General features: G+C 41.4%; 1 protein-coding gene across 1 annotated transcript in view; it reads left to right on the top strand.

Moving 5' to 3' along the window:
* CTNNA1 (catenin alpha 1) overlaps positions 1-18,379 on the top strand; it is a 194,467-nt gene that overhangs the window by 147,784 nt on the left and 28,304 nt on the right. The window contains exon 10 of the mRNA XM_049873755.1: positions 11,001-11,093. Within this exon, the coding sequence (XP_049729712.1) occupies positions 11,001-11,093 (93 nt within the window). The remainder of the gene's footprint in view (positions 1-11,000; positions 11,094-18,379) is intronic.

Here is an 18,379-nt window from a genome sequence, read left to right on the forward strand (position 1 = left end):
GAATGACTGCCTCTTGGTGTGTGTACAGGTTCCTCATGAGCATAATTAAGTGTTCTGGGATTTCCATTCTTGGCAGTGTTACCCATAATTTGTTATGATCCACACATTTGCCTTTGCCTAATCAATAAAACACAGGTAAACATCTTTCTAGTATTCTCTGCTTTCAGCCAAGATGCATCTGACATCAGCAGTGATTTCCCTCATTCCATGTGGTCTTCTGAATCCAGCTAGAATTCCTGGAAGTTCCATGTCAATGTACTGGTGCAACCATTGTTGCAAAATTTTACTGGCTTGTGATATTAATGATATTGTTCGATACTTTCTGCATTCTGTTGGATCGCCTTTCTTTGAAATGGGCACAAATATGGATCTCTTCCATTTGGTTGCCCAGGTAGCCATCTTCCAAATTTCCTGGCATAGATGAGTGAGCACCGCCAGTGCTGCATCTTTTTGTTTAAACATCTCAATTGGTGTTCCGTCAGTTCCTGGAGCCTTGTTTTTCATCAGTGCCTTCAGTGCAGCTAGGATTTCTTCCTTGAATACCATCAGTTCTTGATCGTATGCTGCCTCCTGAAATGGTTGAACGTTGACCAGTTCTTTTTGGTACAGTGACTCTGTATATTCTTTCCATCACCTTTTTATGCTTCCTACGTCGTTCAGTGTTTTGCCCATAGACTTATTCAGAATTGTAACTCAGGGCTTGAATTTTTTCTTCAGTTCTTCAGCTTGAGAAATGCTGAGTGTACTCTTCCCTTTGGTTTTTTTTTATCTGCAAGCCTTTGCACATTTCATTATAATACTTACTAGTCTTCTCAAGTTGCCCTTTGAAATCTTCTGTTCAGCTCTTTTACTTCATCATTTCTTCCATTTGCATTAGCTACTGTACGTTAAAGAGCAAGTTTCAGGGTCTTTTGTGACATCATTTTCGACTTTCTTTCCTGTCTTTTTAATGACCTTTTACTTTCCTCAAGTATGATGTCCTTGATGTCATCCCACAACTAGTCTGGTCTTCGGTCATTAGGGTTCAGTGCATCAAATCTATTCTTGAAATGGTCTCTAAATTCAGGTGGGATATATTTGAGGTTGTACTTTGGCTCTCGTGGACTTTAGTTTTCTTCAGCTTCAAATTGAACTTGCTTATGAGCAGTCGATAGTCTTTTCCGCAGTCAGCCCCTGGCCTTGTTCTGACGAATGATATGGAGCATCTCCATTGTCTCTTTCCACAGATGTAGTCAGTTTGATTCCTGTATATTCCATCTGGTGAGGTCCACTTGTATAGCTGCCTTAAAAAGGTATTTCCAATGAATAGGTCCTCAGTCTTGCAGAATTCTACCTTGCAGTCTCTGGTGTCCTATCTATTACCAAGGCCATATTTTCCAAATACTGATCCTTCCTCTTGGTTTCTAACTTTCACATTCCATTCATTAGTTAATCAGTGCATCTTGATTGCATGTTTGCTCAATTTCAGATGGCAGAGGTTGATGAAAACATTCAATTTCTTCCTCACAGCTACTTGCAAGCCACCACAGTACAACAAACTGACAGACGAGTAGTGGTGGAACATAGTAGGTGCTCAAAAATTATTAGATGAATGAACCTAGTGGTCCCCAAAGTTAATAAACATTAGAGTTTAACATTCATGTTCCTGGATCCTATCCCCAAATAATTCTGATTCAGGTGGTCTGAGGACTGTAGATTTAGGAACACAGAACTCTGTGTAATGATTGAACATCTGTGTTCGTGAGCTTTGTCTTACTGAAGTATCTGTAATGTCCATCCAAAAGAGTGCCATGGTGCATCATTCTCAATAATGTGTACATGAAGATATGAATTGTAAAATGTTTTGGGATGTGGAGATGGTGGGAAAAATTGGGAGACTTTTTTTTTTTTTAAGGTTAAATGACAGTTATTTAGTAATATTTTCTTTGGCTAGAATAAAAGCTTTCACAAACCTATAGAAAACTTTCCGAGGTTGAGGGAGAAAAGTTGTAATGGATTCTTACACCAAATATTTATGGAGTTCCTGAGAGTCCCTAGGTGGCGTATACAGTTAAGTCCTTGACTTCTCACTAAAAGGTTGACAGTTGGAACCCTCCCAGAGGCACCTTGGAAATAAAGGCCTGGTGATCTTCTTCTGATAGGTCACAACCTTGAAAACCCTAGGGAGCACTGTTCTACTCTGCACTATATGAGGTTGCCATGAGTCGGAATCAACTCAATGGCCGCTGGTTTGGGTTTTGCTTTAATATGTCCCAGTCACTCTTCTGGGCATTAGGGAAATAGTAGTAAATAAAACAAAAATCTCTATCCATATGAAGATTACCTTCTACTAGGGAGAGAGGGAGCCAATAATAATAATAATAAAATACATTATATAGTGTGTACATTTTGTATAATGTATAAATGGTACTGAGGTGACATGCGAAAATAGTTATCTATTTGATCAGAGTTGGAAATGGAAGCTGGGTAAAAGCTGTTCCTTCAGCAGCAGTTTTAATACATGACCAAAATAAAATTGGAGCAGATGTGTTGGCTCTTGCTAACTTGAGCTTTGGAAGTCTTATGTATTGCTTTAATAGGAAAACTTTCCCCTTAGACTGAATAAAATAGTATAGCAAGGTTATGTTTTAATTTGGGGTATCATGTGAAGTTGCTTCAAATATATTAATAGTTCCTGAATAGTATTGGGGAGCACACCCGCTCAGAAATGGAAACCTTTTATGGTGCCTTCTGTATACATACGACATTATGGAAATGTAAGGTTGGTTTCAAGAGTAAAAGCCACATGCTGACTATTGAAGTTGTATAAGCAGAAGCAAATTCTTCCAGTCCCTCTGTGTGCACAGTTTCATTGAGGCTGTGTGGGGCTGAATGCCTATTGGACCCTTATTAAGTGACTTTTGTAATTTCACTTGAAAGCAAATAGCAGGATTATTGCCATGGGACCTCTCTTTCCTATTTTCTCAGGGCCTTGGTGGACCCCTGACTGCCTCATACCTCAGTTGTCAGTAGAATCTGTCCACTTTCTACATCGTGTTAAAGCCCCTTTTCTTCTCTGAAGGGTGCATAGATGTTGTATGTCCCCAAATACCACTGAGTTGGGGGGAGCAGGAGCTCAGGGCCAGTATCACTGGGCCGGGTGACACGTCTCTTTACCAGTTTCTTATGTTCTAGAATGTATAACCGACAGCTATTCTTTCATCTGTTTATAAAGTGGCATGGCTGTGCTTCAAGGTAAAGATAGGGTCTTTTGTACTTGACTCTCACCTATATCTATCTAATTAATGATTTTTTTTTTTTAATGTTGCTCTTCAATTTAAAGTATACAGAGGTGAAAAACTTATTTGCTGTCAGAAATGTTAACCGTTTTGTCAATAATGCAATACCCATGTGTCGTTTTTATTTGCTTCATTCTTTGCCCACCTCCTTTGGCTGTGAGCAGCTTAATAGCTAAAGAGCAATCAGTTTTTCCTTTAATTTTGCTCTCTTCTGAGTCCTTATTCAGATTCACAAATTGAGAGAGTGGAATACATACAGAAGGCAGTTCATGAAGTCCTACCTATAAAAACCATATATCATTTAGTATCCCGTTCCCCTCAGCTCTAGACATTGTATTAAAATGTGTCTTTTATTATAATGAATTTGCTATAATAAGATTGTATCTCCTTCACTGCCTTGTGAATTAAGAACCAAAACGTGAATGTAACTGATACGCTTTTAAGCTGGATTATTATTGCCTCCCCCCCGCCCCCCGCAAGTATTTCTCATTATCTAGGACTTCGTAGGATATGGCTTTATTGGTTTGAAATGTGTATTTTAACTGCAAATTGAATGATCTGCGTTCTAACTTTTATACTGTGGTACACTGATAATGCTTGGTAAAGTGGCCTTGAAGAAGGCTCTCTAAGGAGCATTTGGATTAAACACTGACCTTATACAATCTACCTGTGACATCTTGGGTATTTTTTCAGTGCCTCTGTAAGATACTGTAGCCTGAAATCCTTGCAAATAACAAATTAAATGAAATTTCAGTATTTTGGGACTGTAGGATGTTTGCATGAAAACAATCAGATGTCCTTGGGGAATGCTGACCTTGGAATCCAGAGTAATTCTTTAAACATATTGAGCTTGGTTTTCTCACATTTTCAAGGGTCTGTAAGTTCAGATGCATGGAGCTTTCTGAGACAAAAGTGGCTTGCATGTACTATTTTTAATTGCTTACCTCCAAACAATTTTTTTTTTTTTCTCCTGAACTTAACCACCTGGTCAAATCTCAGGATGGTGAGAGTCAGTGGAGGAACATTGTTCTAAGGGGCAGCAAGAGTCTTCTTTTCTCCCCGAGCATTGGTAGGAATGCTTAATAAGCAAGCACCCTGCTCCACCTTCTCTGTTCCAGGAAAGAGTGTAGGCCCTCCTGATTCCTCTTCAGTGGAGCTGACGGACGGTGTGCCTAAATGGGCTCTCTTACTAGCTTTATTGCTGGATTATTCAAGCAGTTAGGTAGAAATAGAGAACCTTTTAAGTGGTCCATATAATACCATGGAAATGGAAATGGTTATAAGATCATCTGGGTGGTGATCTACAAATGAAAACCTTTAAAAAAATATCAAATAGCCAAGCTGTTTAAAAGACCTTGTCACTTTTTAGGAAGTTCGTTATTTCTAATTCTGTTTTTTATCTGATTATTTTGAACAAAACATGATAAAATAGATATAGAAACTCAGGACCAAGAAAAAGAATAATAGACATGTATGAACTATAATTGCCATGCTTGAATTCGGATTTGGCAGTGTACTTCTTGGTAGCAAGGGGGAAAGGGTAAAACAATCAACTCTGTAGTTCTTGTATCAAAATGGAGGCAGTATGCCCATTTTTTCCCCATGGGAAATAGAGTCTATCATAACAATAAAATCTAAAGAATTCCTTAACATGGGACTTCTATATAAGAGACAGTGAATGATTAAATGAATAGGGGCCCCAACGTTTTAATAATAAATGTAACGGTATGTTCCCTGTGATTTTTTTTTTTTTTTTTCCTTTCTCTCCTGGTAACTACCCTCTAAACCCCCATGCGTTTATCAGTTCATTGTACTCTGGGGGCTTGTGTGTTGCTGTGATGCTGGAAGCTATGCTAAAAACCGAAAACCTAACCCACTGCCATCAAGTCGATTCCAACTCATAGCGATCCTGTAGGACAGAGTAGAACTGCCCCATAGAGTTTCCAAGGAACGCCTGGCGGATTTGAACTGCCGACCTCTTGGTAAGCAGCCGTAGCACTTAACCACTACGCCACCAGGGTTTCCGAAGCTATGCCACCAGTATTCAAACACCAGCAGGGTCCCCCATGGTGGACAGGTTTCAGCTGAACTTCCAGACTAAGCTGTACTGAAGACATTGGTGAAAAACAAAGCTCCAGGAATTGATGGAATACCAATTGTGATGTTTCAGCAAACTAATGCAGCTCTGGAAGTGCTCAGTCATTTTTTTTTTGTTATTAAAACAATTTTTTTTTATTGTGCTTTAAGTGAAATTTTATAATTCAAGTCAGATTCCGGTACAAAAACTTACACACACATTATGATGTGACCCTAGTTGCTCTCCCTACAATGTGACAGCATACTCCTTCTCTCTACCCTGTATTTCCCCTGTCCATTCAACCAGCTCCTGTCCCCCTCTGCCTTCTCACCTCGCCTCCAGACAGGAGCTGCCCACACAGCCTCATGTGTCTACTTGAGCTAAGATGCACACTCCTCACCAGTATCATTTTATGTCTTATAGTCCAGTTTTATCTTTGTCTGAAGGGTTGGCTTCAGGAATTTTTAGTTTTGAGCTAACAGAGAGTCCGGGGGCCATGGCCACTGGGATCCCTGTAGCCTCAGTCAGACCATTAAGTGTGGTGTTTTTACTAGAATTTGAGGTCTGCATCCCACTTTTCTCCTGCCCCATCAGGGGTTCTCTATTGTGCGCCCTGTCAGGGCAGTCATTGGTGGTAGCTGGGCACCGTATAGTTCTTCCAGTCTCAGGCTAGATGGAGTCTCTGGTTTATGGTGCTCACTCATCCTTGTGAAGAAATTTGGAAGACAGCTACCTGGCCAGCCGACTGGAAGAGATCCATATTTATGCCTATCCCCAAGAAAGCAGATCCAACCAAATGTGGAAATTATTGAACAATATCATTAATATCACACACAAATGAAATTTTGCTAAAGATTATACAAAAGCAGCTGCAGCAGTACATTGAAAGAAGATTGCCGGAATTTCAAGCCCGATTCAGAAGAGGATGTGGAACGAGGGATATCATTGCTGATGTCAGGTGGATCCTAGCTGAAAGCAAAGGATACCAGAAAGATGTTTACGTGTGTTTTATTGACTGTGCAAAGGCATTTGAATGTGTGGATCATAATAAATTATGGATAACATTGCAAAGAATGGGAATTCCTGAACACTTAATTGTGCTTATGAGGAACCTGTACACAGACCAGTAGGCAGTCATTCGAACAGAACAAGGGAATGCTGTATGGTTTAAAGTCAGGAAAGGTGTGCATCTGGGTTGTATCCTTTCACAGCCTGAGAAGCTGGACAATAAGAAGGAGGACACGGCATCGGGTTTGGAGGAAGACTCAACAACCTGCATTATGCAGATGACACAACCTTCCTTGCCAGAAGTCAAGAGGACTTGAAGCACTTACTGGTGAAGATCAAAGATCACAGCCTTCGGTACTGATTACACCTCACCATAAAGAAAACAAAAATCCTCACAATTGGACCAGTAAGCAACATCATGATAAATGGAGAAAAGATTGAAGTTGTCAGGGAGTTCATTTTATTTGAATACACAGTCAACACCCATGGAAGCAGCAGTCAAGAAATCAAACAATACATTGCAGTGGGCAAATCTGCTGCAAAAGACCTCTTTAAAGTATTAAAAAGCAAAGATAACACTTTAAGGACTTAAGGTGTGCCTAACCCAAGCCATGGTATTTTCAGTTGCCTCGTATGCATGTGAAAGCTGGACAGTGAATAAAGAAGACTGAAGAAGAATTGATGCCTTTGAATTATGGTGTTGGCAAAGAACATCAAATATACCGTGGACTGCCAAAAGAACAAACAAATCTGTCTTGGAAGAAGTACAACAAGAATGCTCCTTAGAGGCAAAGATAGTGAGACTATGTCTCACATACTTTGGACATGTTGTCAGGAGGGATCATCGCTAGAGAAGGATATCGTGCTTGGTAAAGTAGAGGGTCAGCAAAAAAGAGGAAGACCCTCAATGAGATGGACTGATACAGTGGCTGCAACAGTGGGGTCAAGCATAACAATGATCACGAGGATGACGCAGGATGGAGCAGTGTTTCTCTCTGTTGTACATTGGGTTGCTGTTAGTCAGAACTGAATCAATGGCACCTAACAACAATAACCCTCTAAAAAGGCAAGGCCACCAAGTTGTGATCCAAATAGCTATGACCTGGTAAGGGGCTAACCCAGCCTGTGGACTTCAACCTTACAGTAAGAAGATGTTAGTATGATTTCTTATTCCTCCTAGTAAGATTGCCAGCACCCTTCCCTGGAAATCGGAAAGATGTGGCTTAACCTGTGTTCCATCATCATTTCATCTGGGGGACTGGGAATGATTGTTGGATATTTCTTGAGTGGCTCTGAAATTTATTTAATGACCTATAATTGGGACTTCTCACTTAAGACAAGTTTGAAAAATTGAATTACTGTTTTCATTGTTATTTTTGACTTTTTATGAGTTCAGATTTGCTTTACCATCCAGTTTTAAAGAAGAGAACTCATGTGGTAGCTTGATCCAAGGGCACAAGGCAAGTGATCTAGGTTTTCAGCTTCAGCCCAATGGCCTGCTATTTAGGGCATGGTGTCACTAACTTAGACTTTAAAGTTCCCCCTCCCACAGCTCTTCTCACTTGTGGCAGGTTATTAGAGCAGTAATTAGTAGATTACCAAGAGCAGAAAGAAATCTTTCCTTGTCTTCCTACAAAGGTTTCAGGGTAAGGAACAGTGGAGAAACTCAGCCAAATAAGAAGCCAGGAGCAGTTACTGAGGGTAGTACAAAATGACCTGTTTGTTTGACTTAAGCAAATTTGAACTTTATTTTAGTCATCACAGCATATATAATGAAGAAAAATGATCAGAAGAGGATTGTTTTTTCCAATGCAGAATTTGTAAGTAAAGAAAATCCAGCGTGTAAAAATTTCCTAAATGACCGAAAAAAGTTGTCTTTTCTCATCATGCACAGGTGTCATATATGTTGAAGTGACACACCCTGGCTGTGACGCCCTTTTCCTCCACAGCTCAGATTGTTTTACTGGGCAGTGACAGAAACCAGCAAGAACCCAAGACCAGTCCTCCCCCCCCCACCTCCAGGGCTGTCCGGAAATCTTGGCCCACACTTACCTAGGATAGGCAGAAGCAGTGCAAAAAAGGCTTCACAACTCAAAGCTAGTGGACATAGTGTCAGTGTTAGCCCACCTCTGGGATTAGCAGGAATCAGACATTTAAATTACTAATATACTAATTACCGTGGTAGCAAAGATATAATAATTTATTCTCCAAACAAATTTAGAGATACTACTCATCCCTCTATGGAGTCTCGACTATGCGGGGTTCTCTGTGTAAGTTTGCTGTTGCAAATGTCTTTACTTCAAACTTCAGATTCTTTTTTAGTCTCAGTATTAACTGCTCTCCCAGGTTTCTAGAGCCTCAGATTTGCCGCTGCAGGAGGCATTTAGGAAGACCCTTTCCCTGCCCCCCAGCTTTCACTGTAGTTGAATGTGGCACTAATACATGAGGTTAGCCTCACAGAGATGTTGCATTTGCACATTTGTCATTGTTAGAAGTGAGTAGCCCTGTCCCTGGGGCGCGAATTGAAGCGCATTCATCTGGAGACGGTTGGCAGTGGCAGGTGCCCACTTCCTCCTCCCAGGCCAGGCAGGGCACCTCCTGGAACAGGCAGTGTGCATGCGTAGAACATTACTGCCTTGACAGTACATCAGAAATGTTTTTAAGTAATGTTTTAAAATAAAGAACAAGTCTTCCATAACCTTTGTTTTGTTAGGATTTGTATCAGGAAGTAGCAAAGATGGTTTAAAGGAGTCAGCCATTTCAGCCTTAGCCATAAACCACCCTCATGTGTCTGATCTGGTAGTAGGTACTACTTATGGAATCTTTTGCTTCTTAAGTTAAATATTTTTTTCTGAGTTTTAAGGACTTGTGAAAATGGGAGAATATAAATTGCAATAAAATGACTAGAGGGTGGAAGGCAGAAACAGTGCCTGGCCCTTCTGAATCCAACATTTTGTTGGCTGGCCTCCTAAACAGTGAGAATGGGGCAGGGTGCTGGGTAGTACACTCAACTCTCCAGTGATCTTCGTGATTCCCAAACTGCACATTCAGTGATCAACATAAAATTTCATATTTGTTTTTCTGTAAAGCAACAGAAGTTGTAGATTACCCTTCGTGAACGCATGTAATTTAAGCTTTCTCCTTCAGTGTAGCGTCATAAAACGTACATCTTGGTGGTTATGGTTTTATAAAAAAATCTTATGTTTTACAAAATTTAGTTTAGGTTGTATTTTGCAGTGATATTTAAAAATAAAACTACAGTCAGCTCTACACATTGTCATCATGGAGAGCAGTACCTCTGCTGCCATCCAGTTACGTCAGAACGTGGTCTTCTGAGCTGCAGGGAGCACAGATGTTACTTCTTGGTGTGATTTTGAAGGCCCCATAAACATGACAGATCTGGCTTAATTTTCAGTTTGCTTACATTTTTGTTTAAATTGCATGTTGCTTCCTTTGTTTCTCTTTGTGGTTATTAGGCATTGCGGAATTCTGATAGTTAGCAGTCTTATAGAAAGCTGATAATCTTAACTGTAACACACTGCAAAACAACAGCCATAATAGTGTATAATTTTTCTCGTGTGCTTATGTGCTTAAGTTCGGTGGAGGAGTGAAAATCAAAGGTTATTGCCACTGCCCTTGTTTACTCTTGGCATTTAAATTCCCGGAAAGTGCCTTTGATATTCAACTGCCTACGCCTCTATCATTCATAACTCAATTTGCAACTAGGGGAAGGATGTGTCTCAGCACTGTGGATTCAGTTGGGTCCTGGAATTGCTAATGGAGTTGGCAAGTCTATTCATTTAGAAACACTGGGAAATGATCATAGCCTTAGCAGTCACTACAGAGCAACATTCTCAGCACAGCTAGAGTTTCAGCAGAGGAAGTATGACACAACTTAGATTGTTTCTGGCTATAGTTGTACATGAGCTGAATCATGAGACAGTTGGATGGGAAGGTAAAGATTGTATTTCAAATTAAGCAGCATCATTCAGGAAAGAGTCCAGCTGTCAGTGTTTTTGAGAGCCCAGTGGAAGGACAGTTTTGTACTTAACTACGGGACATCATCCCTGTTTTCTTCCATTTTTGATGAGGATGGCCTTTATTCCATCTTGACGTTGTCTCAATACTATTTTTTTTAAATTTGGAAAATAGCCTTTGTTCAAATAATCCTCATCTTGGCTTAAAGTAACCATCCATTCACCTGCCAAATGAGAATAGCAACTTAGAATTTTGATTTCCTTCCTTTGAGAACAGCTGCAAAATGCAGTTACCAACAAATCTATCCAGATGCCTTGACTCTGCAGCTTTTCTTAAATCATTGCCCATGCCAGGAGAACATCTTTGTAGAGTGACTACAGTTTACAGGCAGGTTACTCAAGTTACAGGCCCGAGGATTTTTCAAGGCTCTCTCACCAGCCGCAGTGTGACCTGTGTTACGAGTCTGTGTTATGTGCCTAGCACAGAGCTAAAAAATGTGTCCCCAAAAGACTTGAGAAGTCTCTAAAAAATGCCGGATATGCTCTTGTCATCTATTCTGGAATGGTCTGGGGTTTGGTGAGGTGGGCATGTGTTTGTTTCCCTTAGCAGTCAAAAGAAAAATATCTTTAAAGATCTTTTTATGTTGTTCCTTCTTACAGGTTGCCAACCTGGCCTGTTCTATCTCAAACAATGAAGAAGGTGTGAAGCTTGTCCGAATGTCTGCAAGCCAATTAGAAGCCCTCTGTCCTCAGGTAAAGTACAAGCAGCAGCGTTTGAGATATCACCAAATTGGATTTTGTTGGGAGTAAAGACAGGGTTTATTTAATTTATTTATTATTGTTCTGTAGACGAAGGTTTACAGAGCAAACTAGCTTCTCATTAAACAGTATACATATTGTTTTATGACATTGATTAACAACCCCATGACATGTCAACACTTTCCTTTCTCGACTTTGGGTTCCCTATTTCCAGCTTTCCTGTCCCCTCCTGCCTTTTAGTCCTTGCCCCTGGGCTGGTGTGCCCCTTTAGACTCACACTGTTTTAACTTCAAGTGAAATTTCCTCAGGGCCCAACCCAAACCCAGTGCCGTCAAGTAGATTCCGACTCACAGCGACCCTATAGGACTGAGTAGAACTGCCCCATAGAGTTTCCAAGGAGTGCCTGGTAGATTCGAACTGCCGACCCTTTGGTTAGCAGCCAAACCACTATGCCACCAGGGTTTCCTTCCTCAGGGCATCACATATTAATACCCCCTTGCCCTTCATTTAAAATGCATAGTGCCTGCCATTGCTGGAAAATGGTGATGAGCACTGCCTAGTCTAAACCCTCTTTGAGGGAGGGCCATTTGCAAGCATCTGGCAGCCTTGAAATCAGGATGGTTACCTCTCAAGCCTGTAAGAGAAACAGCCATCCACCTACACTCCATTTTAATACTTGGTATTTGAGTCTCTGTTGGAGGGAACCAGATTCAAGAACCAGGGCCCTTACTCTAAGTAGCCTTATGATACAGATGTTAATAACTTAATTCAGTCAGCTACTGAAGTAAAAAGTAAAATCAAGAGCATTTCTCCATTGATGATGGCATATTGGAAGACCAGTATTAAAGGCTAGGTTAAGTATCTGAGACTAGAAAGACTCTGGAGGACATTGACCGACCGATGCTTTGTTAAGTGATGATGTGTTGCCTGCCTCCTGTGAGGGGAGCGGTCCTGTTTGTACAGCCTGATAAACTCCTTGCCATTCCCAGGAGTTTGAAGCAGTGTGTGAGGTGTCAGTGAAAGAATTGCCTCTCTGATTTCTCAAGTAGAGAATGCTCACGGGAACATACTGTGCAGAATGGAAGGATAGAATGGCCCTTCCAGAATGAAATGTTTCCCAACCTTCTCTGTCACAGTCTGAGTCTAGCTGATGTAGAGACACATGTGCTGTGGCCCTCCCATATGTTGGTACATTTTAAAGAACCTGTTTTCTATAACTTGGACGAGAATGTTTCTGAAATACTAGATTAATTTCAGATATGTCCCTAAAATTGACCCATACGTAGATGGGGCTTCATGCTAACTGAGGACTTACGCGTCCCCCCTCTCTGAGTGTCCTGCCAAATGGCATTGGCCACGAATAAAGGGGAATAAGCCAAGAGACTACAGTGATGGAGTAGAGGTCGCAGGAATGAAGTTACTATGTCTGTGGCCAACTTTAAAATACCCTGGGACTGTTACTTTGGTGCTTTCAGATAATAATCCCTAACATGCAAGGTAGGCAACCAAAGTAAGTAAAGCTTGTCTGGGTGGCTGTTTATCAGGGAACCTAACTGCTGCATAGGTTAATTAGGGCATTTGTTCTAATTCCCAACCACATGGGTTAGTTTGCGATGAGAGTTGCTTCATCTTCATACCAGTGTGAACCCAGTTCACCTGAGGGACCTTTTCCTAGCTTTATTCCTGTCGTGAAATCTGCCAGTGATTGACAGCTGTACAGATAATAATCCAGCGGGTTCAGTCGCCACCTCCAGAAAGGTCATGGATGACCAAGTTGTATGAAATAAATGTAGAGTGGGTTTCTGAAGATTTGGCATCCTTTCTCAAGTTTGCCATTTTACCCTATCAGCGTTTTATTTTTAATGTCTTTGGTTCTCCATTTGGTTCTGAAATGCTTGAAAAGCGACAATGCTTTCACATATCGGCTGAAACAGATGGTAACATACGCTGATCACACCTACCAAGAGTATTTTTATAAATGATCTTAAAGCCAAGGGGTGGGGGGGGGGAAGAAAATCACATGTAGAGTCTAGTAGATCCTAATGAAATGATGTGTGTGCATAGATCATGCACTGCTGGGCCATGCCACACAGATTTGAGATTGCTGTTGGAAAGTTTCATTTATTTCATTCTCACCTTTCCAGTTTCATTTCTGCTGCTATACAGACCTCGGGAGAGTGAGCTGAGACAGACAGTGGCGACCACACTCGGTACTGATGATATGTCTTGGATAAAAAGGTGTTTTTTCCAGGTGTGATTGTTGTTCTGGATGCTCACCTGGGCTCATTGCTACCCTGCTCTGCCCCTGGGGCCAGGCAGGTTTGGTAATGGCCAATCCAGGAATTGTTTGAAGATATGGTAATGGCAGGCTGGGCAGCACATGCTGTTTCTAAATGAGACAGCCAAGACTTCGCTCTAACTCGTCACTGTCAAGTCTTAATTTTAAATGATTGGTAACGAATTCAAAGTTTTGAAAATCTTGGGCATAAATCAAACCCTTCTAGGATCTGGATCTGGACTACCCTGTCTACCCCTTTCATATTCAAAGGACCCGTCTTTGAAGGTGGCTGATATTCGTCCCTCTGAGGCAGAAGGATTTGATTGTGGAGCTCTCTCCCTAGTCTCCAGCCTGTCGTGGGCAATATCTGAGGGACTGGGGATCCTCGTCCTGAGCTACTGCTTCCAGAGTCACTGGCTTGCTTGATAAATAGACTCTAGGCAACAGGAGATAACTTGGTAGTTACTTAATTCACCAGGGGTTTAAGAGGGTGTTTGATACGTAATATGCATTATGTGGACAAACGTTTATTACGGATAATCCCCGACTTAAGATACAAGTTATGACGAACTACACTTTTGACTCTTTTTTTTTTTTTAATTACATCTTATCGTTAGTAATATGTACCACATACAATGTTAAAATTTATGTTTATATGTCATATTTCCACCCCCCAAAGACCAAGATTGGATTTATAAAGATAATAATTTAAAAAAAGGTAATAATAATGAAAACTTAAAAAAAAAAAATGAGGTGTTTAAGTCATGTCATTACTGACTGACAGTGGAGCCACTGGAATGGAATCCTGTCATAAGTTGGGGCTACCTGTATATTAAAACGTGTTTTCCTTATTGTGAGCCTACTGTTTACGCTGTCCACAGTCCAGAGTATGTGTTAAGTTTTACAGGATGTTTGATGTCCCTCACACCCAGGCTGCTGTGCTCCCTTGTGTGGCTTTCCTGAGGGTCCCTTTTCTTTGGTCCTGTCCACAGTTGGCACCTACACCTCTTTGTCCCTATCTGGTGGGGAGAGGTGACAGATGGAGCCCCCAGAGGAGTTTTCATCCCCATTTTTCAGTTTGCCCTATAGCAAATTAACTTTTAGAAGTAGGAAATTTGGTTCTAAAGTTCTAAATTTTCAGCAGTTAAGCAACATGAACTGTGAATATTTGAGAAATTCAAGTTGAGTAGAGGAGGAAGAAGGGCAGTGGTGGTTCAGTGGAGAATTCTCGCTTCCATGTGGGAGACGGGGTTTCATCCCTGGCAAGTGTACCCACAGGCACAGCCACCACCATCTGTCATTGTATGCTAGAGTTTTGCTGTGACGCTGAACAGGCTTTTACAGTTTCCAGGCTAAGACTGGGAAGAAAGGCCTGGTGATCTACTAAATATCAGCCAGTGAAAACCCTGTGGATCACAACAGTTCAGTCCCATTGTGCCTGAGGTCACCATGAGTCGGGGGCTGACTTGATTGCAGCTAACAGCAACAAATAAAAGGAGGAAATGTGGATGCTTTTAAACTTGAAAATGGCTTATTTTGTTGCCTGAGAAAAAAGCACTCAAAATTTTTGGTGATTTGCTGTTACATGAGTAGGAAAGGAAGTAGGTCAGCTCTCTCCCTGTCTTGTCTTCTGCTTTGTGACTGCACTGCCTCACTCTGTTTGTCAGAAAGGGGACCTGCCTCCATATGAGCAGAGAGCCCCAGCCTCACGAGCTTTGGTTGGGGGAAGGACCTGAATCTGTTCCCCAGATGTCCTGGACAACATTATACCTTGCTGGTGAGTGTGCCCAAGTCTATGGCAGCTGCTTAAAATATTGTAATTCAAAACCACTTGGGGCTGGCCAGAACCAAAAACCAAAATAAAAAGACACAAAAAACAACCCTGCCAGCCGCCTGTTTCTGACAGTTGCGACTTTTTAAAATCAAAGAAGGGCATTCTGGAAATGATCTCATTTAATATTTTATTTTTCTTAGTTTGTTATGCAAGAATGAGTATCACACATTTAAGTTAATATAAATCTGGTCTTTTAATAATTCATATAGCCCCGTTTTAATGCATGGCCTCGCTTGGAAATCTACACAAGGGGTGAATTAAGTACTTGAAACCACTACTTATCTGCATTTCTTTTTCAGCTTCTCACTAAATTGAGAAATAACTTATGAACTGTCCGTTCTTTCTTCTGCCTCAGTTTTATCTTACATATTGCTTCTTCTGTTGTGCTTGTGAAAACCCTGATCACTTTGTGGCTGGCAGGCTTGACAAACATCAAATAAGCACCAGCCCAGACAGACCTGGCCTCTAGGTGGTAAGGAAGCATATGGCTCTTAAAGGAACATCTGAGGCCTCCCAGCCAGGGTAGACCTGCCGCCTCATCTCTCGTGTACCCAGCACATCACAATTGTAGGCCACCCACTTCCTTTTTTCAGTTGTGCTTTAAGTGAAAGTTTACAGTTCAAGTTAGCTTTCTCATACAAAAATTTATACGTAAACATTGTTATGTGACCCTAGTTGCTCTCCCTATAATGTGACAGCACACTCCTTCTTTCTACCCTTTATTTCCCATGACCATTCAACCAGCTCCTGTCCCCCTGCCTTCTCATCTCGCCTCCAAACAGAAGCTGCCCATTTAGGCTTGTGTATCTGCTTGAGCTAAGAAGCATACTCTTCACAGGTATCATTTAATGTGTTATAGTCCAGTCTAATCTTTGTCTAAAGTGTTGGCTTCAGGGAATAGTTTTAGTTTTGGGCTAACAGAGTCTGGGGGCCATGTCGTCCAGGGTCCCTCCGGTCTCAGTGAGATCATTAAGTCTGGTCTTTTTACTGGAATTTGAGTTCTGCATCCCACTTTTCTTCTGCTCTGTCAGGGACTCTCTGTTGTGTTCCCTGTCAGGGCCTTCATTGGTGGTAGCCGGGCACCATCTGGTTCTTCTGGTCTCAGGCTGGGACCATCCACTTACGAATCACTTCACTTTTCTGCTTCTGGTTTTCTTTAATCTAATTTTCCTACAAAGCTCAAAATTCACAAAAGAACTTGAGGGGAGATGCTTCTGACCAAAAGTTTCTCTGAGCATTTGCTGTATCCCCTCACCCCAACCCCCAGACTGAGTTTGGGCCTAGGCAGGTAACACACCCCCAGAAACACTGAGGTCTTTCTGTAAGGTTTGCATGTTGATACTGTCTCTTGTTTTCTTTACTTATGAAGTCTTTGTCTGATTGTGGTATCATAAAAGTTGGTAAATTTTCAAAATTTGGGTGACCTGGAACAATAACTAAAACTAGAACAGGAAAAATCAACAGGTCGAAGCCCTGCTAGAAACTTAAATCTCCCTCTTAGAAAACAAGGGCACTATATGTGTTGCATAGCAGCCAAATTCTTGCCCATTGGATTTTGAGCAGAGTTGGAAACAGCAGTGCCTCACTCAATGATGGCAGTCGACTGTGCCCCGTTAAATGTGTATCATTCTCCACAGTCCTGCCAATAATCCAGACTCACTTAACAGACTTCTGAAGGGGCTCACTATGCCTCTTCCAAGTCTCCCATTCCAGGGCATCAACCCGTAATTGTCCCCATTCTGGTTATCAGTCTGGATCACACAAATTTTAAACATATGGGTCTCTTCTGGTTTTTCTTCATAACTAAACCAGTTCGAACTGGTTTGAAGCCCTGAAAGGAACGCAGCTCTGCAGACACCTTGATTTTAGCCCCACAACACCCATTTTAGACTTCTCACCTCTGAACTGAAAGATAATAAACTTGTGTTGTTTTAAGCCACAGAGTTTATGGTAATTTGTTGCAGCTGCAATGGGAAACTAATTCAGAGGCAACTGTACAAATCTAGGCAATAGTACAGTGGAAGTGGTGGCCAGTGGTTAGAGTCTCAATATATTTTGAAGGTAGGATTGGATGTGAAGTGTGGGAAAAAGGGTGAGCCTAAACAACTGGAGGGATGGAGTTACCATTTATTTTGATGGGCAAGAATGGTTTTGTTCAGTTGTGGGCATGTTAATTTTGAGGTGCCTGTTAGACATCTAAAGGACATCTAGAGGAGGCCTGGTGACACAATGGTTAAGTGTTCTGCTGCTAACCAAAAGGTTGACAGTTCAAACCTACCAGTAGCTTCTTGGGAGAAAAGACCTGGCAATCTGCTCCTGTAGAGTACAGCCTACAAAACTCGGTGGGACAGTGGGGTAGCTTTGAGTCGGAGTCAACTTGACGACATACAACATTAGACATCCAAGAGGTGATGTTAGGTAGGTAGTTAGAGATACAAGACTAGAGTTCAGGGGAGAAATCTGAACAGTATATATAAATGTGAGACTCATTAGCATATACATGGTGCTTAAGGCCTGAATGAGATCACCAAGAGACTGAATATAGATAGAGAAAAGGTCTGGGACTGAACCTGGGGTTCTCTAACATTTAGAGGTTGGAGAGAGAAGCAGGGTCCAGCAAAGGAGACTGAATAATGGTTATTAAGATGAGAATCTGGTTACAGCTTAGAAGCCAAGTTGGGAAAAAAGTGTTTCTAGGAAGAGTGATTCTTTATGTCATATGGTTGTAGAACGTGAACTGAGAATTGATCATTGAATTTAGCAACATATAGAGGTCATAGTTGACCTTGGACAAGAGGACTTTAGAGTAGACAGGCCTGATTGGAGTGAGTCCAAGAGAGAAGAATTGAATATAGGAAGTTGACATCTCTTTTTTTGTGTAAGGACTGTGGAGACATGGGGTGGTAGCGTGTTGTTTTAAGCCACTACGTTTGTGGTAATTTGTAAATAGGAGCAATAGAAAAATACTTCAGAGGATATTGCACTATGTAAGGATCGTGGAGAGATGGGATGGTAGCACGAGGCGGGTATGAGGTTGAGAGTGTTTTTTCTTTCCTTCCCTCCCTCCCTCTTTCCCTCCCTCCCTCCCTAGCCTTCCTTCCTACGGAAATGAGGTAAATTTTGATGAAGAGAGGGGAGACTTGCTAGAGCAGTATCCTGGAATAGAGG

This window comes from Elephas maximus, chromosome 2 (assembly GCF_024166365.1).
Source record: "Elephas maximus indicus isolate mEleMax1 chromosome 2, mEleMax1 primary haplotype, whole genome shotgun sequence".
NCBI classification, from domain to species: Eukaryota; Metazoa; Chordata; class Mammalia; order Proboscidea; family Elephantidae; genus Elephas; species Elephas maximus.